At 37.4% G+C, this 14,933-nt stretch overlaps 1 protein-coding gene across 1 annotated transcript in view; it reads left to right on the top strand.

Moving 5' to 3' along the window:
- Positions 1–14,933, top strand: part of FAM171B (family with sequence similarity 171 member B) — a 61,249-nt gene that overhangs the window by 25,588 nt on the left and 20,728 nt on the right. The window contains exon 2 of the mRNA XM_003406178.4: positions 14,018–14,251. Within this exon, the coding sequence (XP_003406226.1) occupies positions 14,018–14,251 (234 nt within the window). The remainder of the gene's footprint in view (positions 1–14,017; positions 14,252–14,933) is intronic.

The following is a 14,933-nucleotide window of genomic DNA, read 5'->3' as shown; positions in this document are numbered from 1 at the left end:
TCCTTGAAAACCCTGTGGAGCAATTCTAGTCTACACATGGTCATCATGAGTCGGATAGACTCAATGGCAACTAACAACAACAACATAAAACCAAAAACCAAACCCAGAGCCATCGAGTTGATTCCGACTCATAGCAATGATATAGGACAGAGTAAAACTGCCCCATAGGGTTTCCAGTGAGCGCCTGGTGGATCTGAACTGCTGACCTTTTTGTTAGCAGCCATAGGTCTTAACCACTATGCAACCAGGGTTTCTAACTTCTTAACGCTAAGCAAATTTTAACTCTGTTAACATTTTCCTTTCCCCTTTGGCACTGCCCTACCTCTTCCTTATCTGTTAAAGATAGGAAACCACCATAGTTCTGCTTCCTCCAGGAAGCACAATTTTCAGTCCACAATTATCTCTCTCTCATTAGATCATTAATAATCTCTATTTGGTGAGTCAACACTTGATAATATGTTGTCTTAAATTAGTCTCTGATTGTTTCTGTTGTGTTTATATATTGTCTTTCTTGAGCTTATGCCTTCAGAGAATAGATATATTCACGCATCTTATATCCCAGAATACTTAGTACTCACTAAGTGCTCAATAAAAGCGTGTTGACTCATAACATGATATGATTGTATATATTAAGAGAAATAGCTAAGGAATTAAGTATCTTCATGTTACTTATCTGTTCCCAAGATGTTCAGGATAACTAAATAGTGTTTTACTTATTATATTCCTTATTTTGCTGTCTTTTTAAATATAACATTTAATTATCCAAGTATATCATTATGAGATGTAATCTCTCATCATACCCTTTTCTTTGTACCCATAGCATGCCCCACAATATTTTTAAATGGGACTAATTGATAGTTACCTGTCTCCCTGTTAGAATGTATTCCATGGACAGTATCTATTTGGTCCTCTGAAGTATCCTTCTACTTGTCACAGTGCTGGACACACAACAGGTACTCCAGAATACCTGTTAGTTTCCAGGGTAGGGCAAATGCTTAAGGTATGAAAAATGAATTTGAAGATGATGAATTTATAATACTATAAGACATTTTGAGATTGAGAATTGTCAGTCATGATAGTAACCTGGAACATTTTTTAGGAGTCATTTTCTTTCCCTGTTCTTAATTTTTGTTTTCTTCCATTTCTACCTTGATTTTTTTGTCTCCTATTAGCACTTAGTTTTGTTACTTTTTTGGTCCATGATGATAACCTCATGCTTTCTCACTCCCTCTCTGCTACTGCTTCTCACCTCCATTTTTTCCCTCACATCACTGTACTATTTTAGATGTCCTTAAAAGAATAAATGTATATATGTAATCCCCAAGATAACTGCCCAAGGGCCTCTGACTTAAAAAAACACATTTCTAAATCTACATTGCAACAAGCACATTTAATTAATCAGCCCTCAATAATTATAAAAAGTTTTCTTTGCCATAAAAATATGACAACTTAAGGCAGTCATTAAGACTATTTTCTTGGTGCTTTAAAAAATTGAGTGACTAGCTAACTTTTAGTTCTTAATTGTAAGGTTGGGCAGGAAAGACCTTGGTGAATTTAAGACAGGTAATTTTTTTTTTTTTTTTTTTTTTAAGAAGGCCAGTGTGGCTATGCTAGAGAGTGAAGCAAGAGGGTGTGGGATGGAGCTGTCAAGGAGGGCAGGGCTTAGGCATAGTCAGGACAGAATATTGTGTTCTGTACGCACGCACATGCTTCCCTGGGTGATGTCTTTACCAGCACAGGAAAAATTCTATGGCTTAATGGTTTGTTGGGTAAATAATGGGCTTTGGAGTTTGTGCGGCAGTGATTAAAAACTTGCTCTGACCCTTCTTAAATGTGGTCTTAAACTCTCTAAACCAGTTGCTGTCGATTCTGTTCTGACTGATGGAGACCCATGTATGTCAGAGTAGAACTGTGCTGCGCAGGGTTTTCAGTGGCTAATGTTTTGGAAATAGATTGCCAAGGCATCTCTGGGTGAACTCGAACCTCTAACCTTTCAGTTAGCAGCTGAGTGCATTAACGTTTGCACAACCAGGGGACTCTTGAACATTCTCTAGGATGGAGATAATGATAGTTATCTTTCACAATTTAAGTATTAGAGATAATGTATGTAAAATACCTAGAACTTAGCAGATACTTATTGATTACTGTTATTATTAAATATAATTTTTAGTAAATTAAATATTTCAGAAGTACTGATAATATGCTTTATTGACTTAGTCTATGATAATAGGTAGTAAGGATTTAATAAGTGGACAGAAAAGGTAACATACCAGTTTTATAACTTTGTAGTAAATGAGGTGATTTTTTTCATTGTTTTCTTAGTCTTCCTGCAAAGTGATGATAAACGTACTTATATGTTTCTGTAGTACGAACTATTAAAGCGTATTATGGAATAAAATTATTGGAAGAAGTACAACCTGAACGCTCCTTAGAAGCAAGGATGGCAGGACTACATCTCACATACTTTGGACATGTTATCAGGAGGGATTAGTTCCTGGAGAAGGACATCATGCTTGGTAAAATAGAGGGTCAGCAAAAAAGACGAAGACCCTCAACGAGATGGATTGACACAGTGGCTGCAACAATGGATGCAACCATAGCAACAATCATGAGGATGACGCAGGACTGCACAGTGTTTTGTTCTGTTGTACACAGGGTCGCTATCAGTCAGAACCAACTCAACGGCACTTAACAACATGGAATAAAATCACCATTTTTCTTTTAAAATTATATAGAAACAATATTGTCTTTGGAACATTACTCAAAGAAGGCAATCAAGCAAACAAGCAAGCAAAATACATTTGACTGCCAAAAGCCAGAGTGAGGTATTAATGTGTCAGCTTCAGGTTTTCACTAGTACATTGATTCCTTTTGTTTTGCTGAGAAGATAAATTGGCTCTTATGAAAGGCTGCATTCAAGTAGTAGGCTTTTTTCCTGTCCAGAAAATCTTAACATGAACCAGAATATTGTCATCATATCCAATAAAAAATAATACTGGCTGTGGTCCTTTGGAAAATTTTTTATTTATAAGGTAGTGTTTCTTTATGGGAAAAACAATGTTTTATAGCTCTCCATTTTCTCTGCTAGCCTTGGCATTGTGCTGGGTAGTAGTATTTCTCCACTAAAACTGTGGTCTTGGAACAGTCTCTTTGGAAAAGAATTCTGCTGCAGAGCAGATGATGTCTTATTTTTTTGAATACTTACCTCAAAGGAGTAGTAAATTACGTTTCTTCCTGTTACCGTGATTACTACTCAACAGCAGAGAAAGGCATTAACATCCTAATGGAGGCAGTTGATTGACTAATATATCGATTTGATATGGAAGATTGTCTTCTGTGAAATTCAAGGCAGCTTGAATTCTCAAATTAAGATGGCGATTGCATCTAAACAGTTTAAAATTTTCTGATGTTAACACTAAGAGGTTTTCATTAAAGGATAGAATGAAAAAAAATGGAAGAGATTAGAAACTACACATTTAGAGGAAAATATTCAGAAAATACTTGCCCATCTTATTTCTATGAGTAGGAAGTAGGAATAAAGTCGTGGCTTATAAAGGCCAAATAAGATTCATTAGGAGTTTATTAAGAACTCCTAATCATGATATGGGTTGTGTCCAAATTAAAGTAATAAACCAGATGAGGGTTTAGAAATTTAGTGGGACAAAAATAAATTGAAGCAAGTCATATCAGGATTATTTTTAGTCTATTTAGGATGTAGTTGAAAACAAAGGATTCAGCCATGTCAAACTGATCTTTTTTTAGTCTGTATTTCCAGAGCCTGGCAAATGGTAAGAGGGCATTATCAGTGCTGAACTTAGACTGACAGCGATAGCTCCCTGCTTGGTTGGACTGGTGGGTAAATGTTTGCTTCTCCCTCAGTTAGATACAATTGATTGACACATGTGGTGAAGGCCAGTAAGGCGGCTGTGTCTAAATTGATGACTGGCTGAATATAAGATTTGACCTCTGTCACTCAGCTCTTAACCTAAAGCAGTTTACGTTATTCTCTCGGGCTTTTTCGTAAGAGAATTGGAATTAGAAGGATTTACTCTAGAGAAGATGATTTCTTATAAAGCCCCAGAATTAAAATTAAATATGAAATACTGAAATTCTAGGATGGAAAATTATTCAAACAGTCCACTAGAGAGATGGACATATAGTCCCCTAATGATGAGTCTATTCCTACTCATAGTGACTCAGTAGGACAGAGTAGAACTGCCCCATAAGGTTTTAAGGCTGTAAATCTTTAGGGGAGCAGACTGCCGTATCTTTCTGCTGTAGACCCGGCTGCTGGGTTCGAACCACCCACCTTTTGGTTAGCTGCTGAGTGCTTAACCACTGTGCCACCAGGGCTCCTTGGATATACAGTACAACACCCAAATTAAATTTGGCAAGCACAGGTGGATGTTAACTATGCACAGCGTCTCTGGATTTTTGAAGAGACTCAAGAGCAAGGCTTCTACCCTTGAGGTACATGTAATTGACATTTGTAGGCAGAGCAAGCATAAGCATATGTAAGGATAACATAAAGCAGCAAGATTTCATAAAGCGGAACTATTATGATATATGCTCTCACTGGACCTGGGCTTTACCTGATACCTCATCAGTATTTAATAAATGTTTACTGAGGTGAATTTAATTGATAAATTAAATTTTGAAAACGTTGGGATGTTACTTATGGACTTTTGTTTTATACAATGTATACTATATAAAATTGAGTCGTATCTGCTTTGTCTTTTGAGATCTTTCAACTCAATTCTCATTTTCAATGAAAAACTAAATTAACAAATGATTCATTTATGCAGAATTTCCAGGCACTGGGGTTTTTTTGGGGGTTGGCACTATCTTGGCTATCTACTAATTCTGTAGACTGGGTCGCGTTCATGCTGAAGGATTCATGCTCTGCTAATGGTTTCCACCACACCCACTGCCGTTTAGGCACTTAGTATTCTCATACCACCTGAATTTCTATTTACTGGTTAATATTCTTTTCAGACGTCTAATAACAGGAGAAAATGCTACATTTTACTAAATGTTAGAGAAGCCCTGGAGATGATGCTGGTGGCTCATTCTGTTTAAATCTAGCCTCTTGCACTTCAGGGTGGGTCCCGTCTGCTTAGATGCTGACAGTAGTAGGTTTCAAACCTTTTCTGAAAGACTTGCTGTAGCATGTGTCTGGCAGTTTCTAAATAAGTTCCATTTTCTCTTCCTTGATTTAAACATACTTTGTGTATAGAAAGAACAAAGAGAGAAAGCCTCTGTAAGATGGGAAATGGATATTTTTAAGTCCTTACCACTCTATTTGCCATAAAAATGAATTCACCAATGGAATCCCAAGACAACAGAGTGTAGTACATATTGGTCTCTTGTTACTCTTTGCCAGGCTATCGTTTGTGTATTTAATTTTCTTCATAGACGCTCTCTCAGCCTATCATGAGGGTGTCAATAAATAAATAAATAAATAACAATGTTGAGAATGAAAGGTACGTTAAAGGAAAAGAAATGATTTCAAAGCTTTACTGAATGTTCTTATTCATGTAACTCCCTGGGGAGATAGGAACCATCACATTGATACATTGGCTATAATAAAATAAAATATGAATACTCTTCAGTTTACAGTATACTTTGGTGTTACCTTCTGGAAAGCAGTTTAGCAATACCTATCAAGAAACTTTAAACAGTTGATACCTATTGGCCTTATTTCCCTTCCCAAGGAAATCATCGAAAATTTATACATGGATTTTAACTGAAGGATCGTTTGAAAATGTGAAAAACTAAAAATAACTAAACGTACAGCAATAGAGGAAGTGTTAAACAACCCATAGAATATTCTTTAATAATAAATATGGTAATTTTGGAAAATGTTTAATAGCATGGACACATGCTCACACTATATATGTGTGTGTGTGTATATATATAGCTTCAGGTGAAAGTTTACAAGTCAATTTTTCATTGAAAAATTTATACACATACTGTTTTGTGACATTGGTTGTAATCCCCATAACGTGACAGCACTCTCCTCCTTTCCACACTGGATTTCCTGTGTTCGTTCATCCAGTTCTTGTCCCTTCCTGCCTTCTGGTCTAAGAAGCACATTCCTCGTGTGTTAGGTTGTTTTATAGGCCTGTCTAGTCTTTGTCTGAAAAGTTGACTTTGGTAATGGTTTCACTTCTGGGTTAGCAGAGTGTCCAGGGACCACAGTCTCGGGTGTTCCTCCAGTCTCTCTCAGACCAGTAAGTCTGGTCTTTTTTTTATGAATTTGAATTCTCTTCTACATTTTCCTCCTGTTCTATATGGGACTCTGTGTTGTGATCTCTGTCAGAGTGGTCAGTGGTGGTAGCCAGACACCATCTAGTTCTTCTGGGCTCAGGCTGATGGAGGCTCTGGTTCATGTGGTCCTTTAGTCCTTTAGGCTATATTTTCCTTGCGTCTTTGGTTTTCTTCATTGTCCTTTGCTCCAGATGGGGTGGTACCAATAGATGTATCTTCAGTGGCTGCTTGCAAGCTCATAAGACCCTAGACTACACACTAGAGTGGAATGTAGAACATTTTCTTTATGAGCTATATTATGCCAATTGTCCTAAAAGTCCCCCTAGACTATGGTACCCAGCCCCAGCACCTTAGTCCCTCCAGTTTTACCCCTTGGAGGGGGTATGCTCTGTTCTTCACATTTTCTCAGCTCACTTTTTTCTATTTTAGGCAGCCTTCACATATTCTTCTTAACCTCAGTATTCCTTTCTTCATTTTTTTTATACTCTAACTGAATTTTTTTTTTTTAACTGAATTACCTCAGAAAGAAAAATTTACTCCTCCTTTCTCTCAGTTGTCTTTTCTTCTGTGATGGCGTACATGACCCTGATCTTGGGTGATAACTCAGTTTGAGTTGAGCTAGTGTATAGCTCAGACAAGGTAACATGTAGCTCAGTATAAAGGAGGAGGAAAACCAGTCACCCTCCCTCTACCTGGAACTGGACGTGGTGACCCAGGGAAGATCTAAATGTGGAGGGGATGCCTGAGCTGAGTCTAAAGGGTAAGTCCCAGTGCCGTTGAGTCGATTCCGACTCATAGTGACCCTGTAGGACAGAGTAGAACTGCCCCATAAAAGGGTCCAACCCAAAAACTCGTTAGGGATAATTTAATTCCCGTGTGAAGTGGGGACCTATACTATCCATCTGCCCCCCGACACCACTTCTTCAAAACTCATTTCTGGTTTTGCCTCCACAAAGGAACCCTCTTGGACCCTTGGTCTGAGTTAGGTACCCATCCTGTAACCAGTACTTCCATGGCAGCCATGATTGCCTCTAGTAAGTGTTGCTTTCAAAGACGTAAATAATGTGACCCTTAACTTTTTCTTAGTGAGCTACAAGTTCTGTCGCTCTACACCTAGTGCCTTCAAATATAACCTATTTATCAAATGTATGTTGAGTGAATTTGTGAGTGAGTGAATGAATTATTGGAAGTAATTCTAAGACAGGATGAAACATTGGGCAGGAAAAATAAAAGGATGGCAGATGCCTGTGGAGAGAGCTTGGACAACGTGTTTTAGGAGCTTGAATCAGATTGATTTGTTGCCATTGAGAAAAAGGGCCCTTTGGATTAGCAAGAAGGAATTGAGTCCAGACACTAGTGGTTCAGCTGTCTCATTTGTTCCCTATCGAGTTGTCTTTTTTACTAGGTTCTGAAGTTACAAAGACTTTTTGTTATCTATTTCATTAGTTTTGGTGAATTACTCACTTAAACCTCCAATCCTAATGGAGAAAAATGAGTATTTTATTTGTGCCGTAACATTTTTGTTTTTTACCTTTGGAGATCATGTTGTTATTCTGTGTAATTTCTTCTTAGATTTGACATTTTCTCTGTAATGAATACAGGCATTCCCTGAGTTACGAACAAGATTCATTCCTAAGTGTGTCGTTAAGTCAAATTGGTAGGTGTATGCAGTTCTTATTTAGCCTTAATTTAGTGCAAGAAAAGCCTTAAAGCCTTTTTGGTGATTTCAGATCGGCATGTGCAGCGGGTGAAGGTGATTTGATGAATTTTTTTTTTTTAGGGGTTCGTTCAGGCCTTTCAAAGTGAGGGCAAATTTACGTAACATTAAAGGGCACGTAGGAGTTGTCCGTAAGTCGGACGTTCATAAGTCAGGGACTTACTGTGTTAGCTTATTGAAAAAAGATTTGTGTTTTGCTTCAAACATGCACAGATTTCTTTTGCTTTTGAACTCCAAAGCCAATATGAACTTTTGATCCAATCTGTGGCTTAAGCGATGAAAAAGGAGGCTTTTCTATGTCACTGAGTTTTGCTTTTTAAATTCAGTGCCCTTTTGTTCCTTTTTAAAGAAGGAGGCTTGTGTGTCCATACTGGAAATGATGTAAAGACTGAACTGTCTAAGCCCTTTCCACTCTGCTTTACAGAATGCATAATAGTGTGGTCGTTTCTCTTTATAAGCTGCTTCGCTCTCCTTGGCTCTTTTCTGAATTCTTAGCCCTTGTTCCAATTAAATAGGGAAATTGTGCTAGTACCCTGGGAGAAAGAATTGTGAACTTTGTCGTTGGCATTATTTTGTAATAGTGAAAATAAAATTCTTAGTCTTTGCCATGATACAGTTTCATTATATTTATTTAGGACGTTTGCTGTTCATGTATTCTCTAGTCAGTATTTCCAGATTAAATATTTAGATGAAGAAGAAGGGAAAGTTATATTAATTTCCACAAGGAAAAGGATTCTTACTATTTATGTATTGTTATGACTACTGTAGTAATATAAAATATTTTTCCCTAGCAATTGTGGGATTAAGCTAAAAAATGTAGACTGAATACTGGGGATAGAAAGCTAGCTGTAACTTTAGGTGGCCTCTGTGTAGGAATCTACAATTATCTCTCTTTTCCTGGGTGCTTGGCTACTGCTGATCCGCTCTATCCTCCTTTATGGTACTGTCATCTACCTCTCTCCCTTCATTCCTTGTCTCTTTCCAGCTTTCTTCGTCTTTCCCTCCTTTCTCCTACCCTCTTCCATTCAGTGAGTGTTTATCCATCAATGCTAAGCCCCTTTCTGTGCTCTGGTAAGACACAAAGTTAATTTTGAAACAGCATAAGCTGTCAAGAAGCCTACTCTCAGAAACAGGAGACAGATACACAGAGAAGTGGAACACATGCAGGATGTATCATGTGCCATTAGATTAATCTGTACAAAAAAGGAGATCCTATCTGATTGGAATAAGGAAACATTTATTTGAAGAAGTGGAATATAATGAAATTTTGAAAGATGGATTAGGATTTTGTCCAGTAGAAATGAAAGGAGGGCATTTCAGTTAGAAGGAAGAAATAGATAATGATGTTGTAGCAAGAAAGTGCCCATTTAGGTGACAGACTTTTTTAAAATTGTATTTTAGGTGAGGGTTTACAGAGCAAATTAGTTTCTCATTAAACAATTAATACATGTATTGTTTTGTGACATTGGTTGCCACCCCTACGATATGTCAACACTCTTCCCTTCTTGACTTTTGGGTCCCCGTTACCAGCTTTCCTGTCCCCTCCTGCCTTCTTGTCCTTGCCACTGGGCTAGTGTGCCTGTCTAGTTTCGTTTTGTTTTATGGGACTGCCTAATCTTTGGCTGAAGGGTGAACCTCAAGATTGTCTTCAGTACTGAGTTAAAAAGGAGTCCGAGGGCCATACTCTCAGGATTTCTCCAGTCTCTGTCAGACCAGTAAGTCTGGTCTTTTTTTCTGAGTTAGAATTTCGACATACTTTTTCGGTAAAGTGCCAGATAGTAAATATTTTAGTCTTTGTGGGCCCTATGGCCTCTGAAGGATCTTTGAACTCAAATTGTTAGCTAAAGAAGCCATGGACAATACAGAAATGAATGAACATGTCTGTGTTACAGTAAAACTTTATTTATAAAAATAGGTCATGAGCCAGAGTTGGCCTGCAGGCTTTGGTTTGCTGGTCTGTGATACTAGTGTGTAGATAATGGGAAATAAGGTTGTAAGGGAGGTGGTAGCCAAATCTCAGATTTCAAATGCCAGGGTAAATTGGTGGGATTCAATTGATTATTTTCTTTAGTGAAACAATGATTGTTGTATCTCTATTGTTGTTAGGTGCCACCGAGTCGGTTCTGACTCGTAGCGACCCTATGCACAACAGAATGAAACACTGCTGGGTCCTGAGCCACCCTTACAGTCATTGTTATGCCTGAGCTCATTGTTGCAGCAACTGTGTCAATCCACCTCGTTGAGGGTCTTCCCTTTTTCTGCTGACCCTTTAATCTCCATGCCCCTTTAATATCTGTATTAAAGGTTTCAAATACATAGTCATTTAAATTTGGAACCAGATTTTTTTGTTGTTTACATATTAATATATTTGTATAGTTATGCCTAGCTCTAAGATTTTTCTATGACTGATTATTTTGTGTGAAGATGGTAGGCGGGAGTAAACTGGAAGTGAACTGGGAATCTGAATAGCCCTAGTTAAAGCCTGATTTGGGTCATAGCCTGAAGTTTGGCATCTTTCAGGTTCTCACTATAAAGTCTTCACTGAAATGGGCCAAAAGCTCAGATCATGGAGAATGGGAGAGAATGAATGGCCATGCCCCTTGGAGGTCTGACCTCAAAATGTTGACATTCTTCCTGTTCAGGAAGATGATACTGTAAAGTGATTCTAAAGTCAATATTAGATCCATATTTTTTAATATTTCTTATAGGAATTAGATCCATATTTTTTAATATTTCTTATAGGAATTGTGATATATAAGTCTGTGTGTATACATAATATGTATGTATGTGTGTGTGTGTGTGTGTATAGAAGCCCTGGTGGTTTCTATATACATATATATATTTGTGTGTGTGTGTGGTTAAGAGCTCAGCTGCTAACTCAAATCTACGAGCCGCTCCTTAGAAACCCTAGGGGGCAATTCTATTCTGTCCTGTAGAGTTGCTACAAGTCAGAATCGACTCGTTGGCAATGCATTTGGATTGGTTTTTATATATAATTTCTACATAATCTTATATAAGACCATGTTACATGTTGTAGAAAGTTCTTGGTGTTATCACATAATTCTACAGTGTTTTTTGTTATTTTTTTTTACATTGTTTTTCAGAGTAAACTTTGTTAAGGCAAGACTGTATTTTACGTTTGTATCCACAATACCTGTTTAGTGCAGATCTGACTCAAAACAAACCCTCAATAAAGTCATGGCCTTTTCAGTCACCTCATATGCATGAAAAACCTGGACAGGGAAAAAAGAAGAATAAAGAATTGATGCATATAAATTGTGGTATTGGCGAAGAATATTGAATATACGATGACTGTTAGAAGGATGAACAAATCTGTCTTGGAGGAATTGCCAGAATGCTCTTTAGAAGTGAGGATGGCAGGGCTTCCTCTTACTTACTTTGGCCACGTTGTCAGGAAAGACCAGTTGCTAGAAAAGGACATCATGTTTGGTAAAGCAGAGGGTCAGCAAAACAAGGGAAACCCTCCATAAGATAGATTGACATGATGGCTCAAACATACCAAAGATTGTGAGGATGGTCCAGGTCCAGGCAGTGTTTTGTTCTGCTATACATAAAATTGCCGTGAATCAGACCTGACTTGGTGGCAACTTACAACATTTGTTAAGTAAATGAATATAGGTGAACATTTCTAATGGTTGCCAGACAACTGTTTTATTCCAGTCAATTTTTTTGTGCTCTTCATTTTTTTTTTTTTTTAGTTTTCATCAGAATCCATAAACTTCAAAGAAATTTTTAAAATTCATTCTATTGTTAAATTTTTTTTTACCCATGATTTGTTCATAAAAACTTCCTTTTTAACATTTTCCGATAGAGGAAAAAAGTTGTAGTAACTAAATGCAATTATTGCTAGATACTTGAAACACAGTCAAGAGTGGGCTAGTTTTTTTTTGCTGAAGAAATCTGAAACTGAGGTGGCTTCTCCATTATGTAAATTTAACCATATAATAGGATGATGTCAACTTCTTTTGGAAAGAAATGGGATAGTAATTTTACCAGCCCAGCTCACCCCAAGTGGTAGATGTCATCCAAATGAATATACAGCAGTACTTTTTAACCCTTCCTGGACTTTGAGTTATGTATCTGTATCCTATAGCAAAATATAATATAGTGCTGGTTTTAATATGCTTGTTGAAAAACATTTCTCTATACCTATTTATTGTTTTGAATTTTAGTGTTCCTCATTACTTAACAATGCTTTCTAATTATGTGATAAGTAGTTAGCTCTTTCCTAGCAACTCAGAGCTTAGGTTATTGATTTATATTTTATTTTTACTTGTTTCTCTCAACATTTAGATTATGTGTTTTCTAAGAGTGTAGTTGAAATCATTTGATACTGAACTATTTTTAAACCAGTGGTGACATATTGAAAAGAAGATTATGTGGGCAACGTGTAATGATTATAATTAAGCGACAGAGAAAATAATATGTGCATGGAAAGCTGAGAAATACAATGGAGAAGAGAAGGTAGATTATGGAGGAATGGAGGAAATCATATATTTAATCACAGAAGCTGCCCAGTCTAAATGTCAAAGTATTTTTTTTGAAGGAGAGAACTAGTAAGGGGGATTGTTACGGATTTATATTGCTTTAGGCTGCCAGCATTGTTTGCTTGATCAAGCAGTTGACACCAGAGAAGTCAGAAGCAAGGTAATTCTTTACAACTTCTCTTTTTATCTGTAGGAAAAAAATGGTGGTCATGACTAATTACTTTGACTACTTTTTTAGCCTGTTGTTATCGTTGTTAGGTACTGTAGAGTTGGTTTCAACTCATAACGACCCTATATGTACAATAAAACGAAACACTACCTGCTTCTGCGCCATCCTCCCAGTCGTTGTTATGTTTGAGCCTATTGTTGCAGCCACTGTGTCAGTCCATCTTGTTGGGGGTCTTCCTCTTTTTTGCTGACCCTCTACCTTACCAAGCACAATGTCCTTCTCCAGGAGCTGATCCCTCCTGATTAAATGTCCAAAGTATGTGAAATGAAGTCTCACCATTCTGGCTTCCAAGGAGCACTCTGGCTGTACTTCTTCCAAGACAGACTTGTTTTGTTCTTCAGGCAGTCTATGGTATATTCACTATTCTTCGCCAGCACCATAATTCAAAGGCATTAGTTCTTCTTCAGTCTTCCTTATTCATTGTTCAGCTTTTGCATGCATATGAGGCTTTTGAAAATATCATGGCTTGGGTCAGGTACACCTTAGTCCTCGGAGTAACATCTTTGCTTTTCAGCACTTTAAAGAAATCTTTTGCAGAAGATTTGCCCAGTGCAATACGTCATTTGATTTCTTGACTGCCGCTTCTGTGGGTGCTGGTTGTGGATTAAAGTAAAATGTAATCCTTGACAGCTTTAATAGTTTCTCTGTTTATCATGATGTTGGTTATTAGTTCAGTTGTGAGGATTTTTGTTTTCTTTACGTTGAAGAAGCCTGTGGTCTTTGATTTTCATCAGGAAGTATTTCAAGTCCTCTTTGCTTTCAGCAAGCAAGGTTGTGTCATCTACATATAAAACCAAAAAAAACAAACCCACTGTCGTCGAGTCGATTCCAACTCATAGCGACCCTGTAGTGGTTTTCATCTATTTTTTATAGCAGGTGGTTAATGAGCCTCCCACCAATTCCGATTCCACCTTCTTCATATAGTCCAGTTTCTCAGAGTATTTGCTCAGCATACAGATTGAATAAATAGCGAAAGACCCCATTTTTAAGCATGCCTTTTTATTACTCACTGCTTTACTTTTTTCTTCTTTTTAATTGGCAGAAAAAATGAGAAGTAATACTGTGTTTTATCAATAATAAACATTCAAATTTATTCAGCTTTAGGACAAATAATGAATTTATTGGAATGTTTTTATACCTCTGTCTATCTCTGCACACATACATATGTATTTCCTAAATTTATCAACAGTTTTGTTGTTATTCGTATGTCCTGAATGACATTTTAAAACATAGTAGCATATGCATTCTAGGATCTAACATGCTGCAATTTGTGTGTTTTTTTTTTTCTTCTAGTATCTGTATTTATGCTGAAGGTCCAGGTGAATGACATCATCAGTCGTCAGTACCTGAGTCAAGCAGTTGTAGAAGTTTTTGTAAACTATACGAAGACAAATTCCACAGTAACTAAAAAAAATGGCGCAGTGTTGATAAAAGTACCCTATAAACTAGGACTCAGCTTAACTATTATTGCATACAAAGATGGCTACGTATTGACACCACTGCCTTGGAAGACCGGAAGAATGCCAAGTAAGCACTGAGAGAGTTTGCCTTCCCTAAATGTAAACGGTGGCACAGTGGTTAAGACCTTGGCTGCTAACCAACAGATCAGCAGTTCAAATCCACCAGCCACTCCTTGGAGACCCTGTGGGGCAGTTCTACTCTGTCCTACAGTGTTGCTATGAGTCAGAATCAACGTGATGACGATGGGTTTGGTATTGTTAAATATAAATGTTTTTTTCTTCTGTTTTGGAAATCTCTTGTTCTGGTAAACTGAAAATGAAAATGCCTATGTGAATTCAATATAAAAAGACTAGAAGGGAGTGCCAGTTTGAAGAAAATATGAAGGAATTTTTCCTTTCGTTGGAAAGAGGATTGAAGGAATCCTGAGCAAGAGCTCTGCTATGCCATGAAGCTTGCCTGCAGGTGGCAGTGAGGGGATTGGCATGCCCAAAGGATAAGTAAAAAGCAGGTTGGGTCTGATTAAGTGGGGCCAGATCATGATGTTATCAAAGTATGAGACAAACAGCTTAGATTTATATGCCAAGTAATAAGGCAGTTACTGTAAATTTTTGAGCACACTGAGTGTAAGCTGTTTGGAAATGGGATTCACTCAGCTGTGTATAAGGAGAAAAGCCCAGAAGCAGGGCTAAAATGGATTCAGAAGCCCTGGCTAGGAAGCTGTGGCAGTGCTCCTGGTGTTCAGTAACAA

This window comes from Loxodonta africana, chromosome 6 (genome assembly GCF_030014295.1).
Source record: "Loxodonta africana isolate mLoxAfr1 chromosome 6, mLoxAfr1.hap2, whole genome shotgun sequence".
NCBI lineage: Eukaryota > Metazoa > Chordata > Mammalia > Proboscidea > Elephantidae > Loxodonta > Loxodonta africana.
This window is presented reverse-complemented; position numbering and strand designations above follow the sequence as displayed.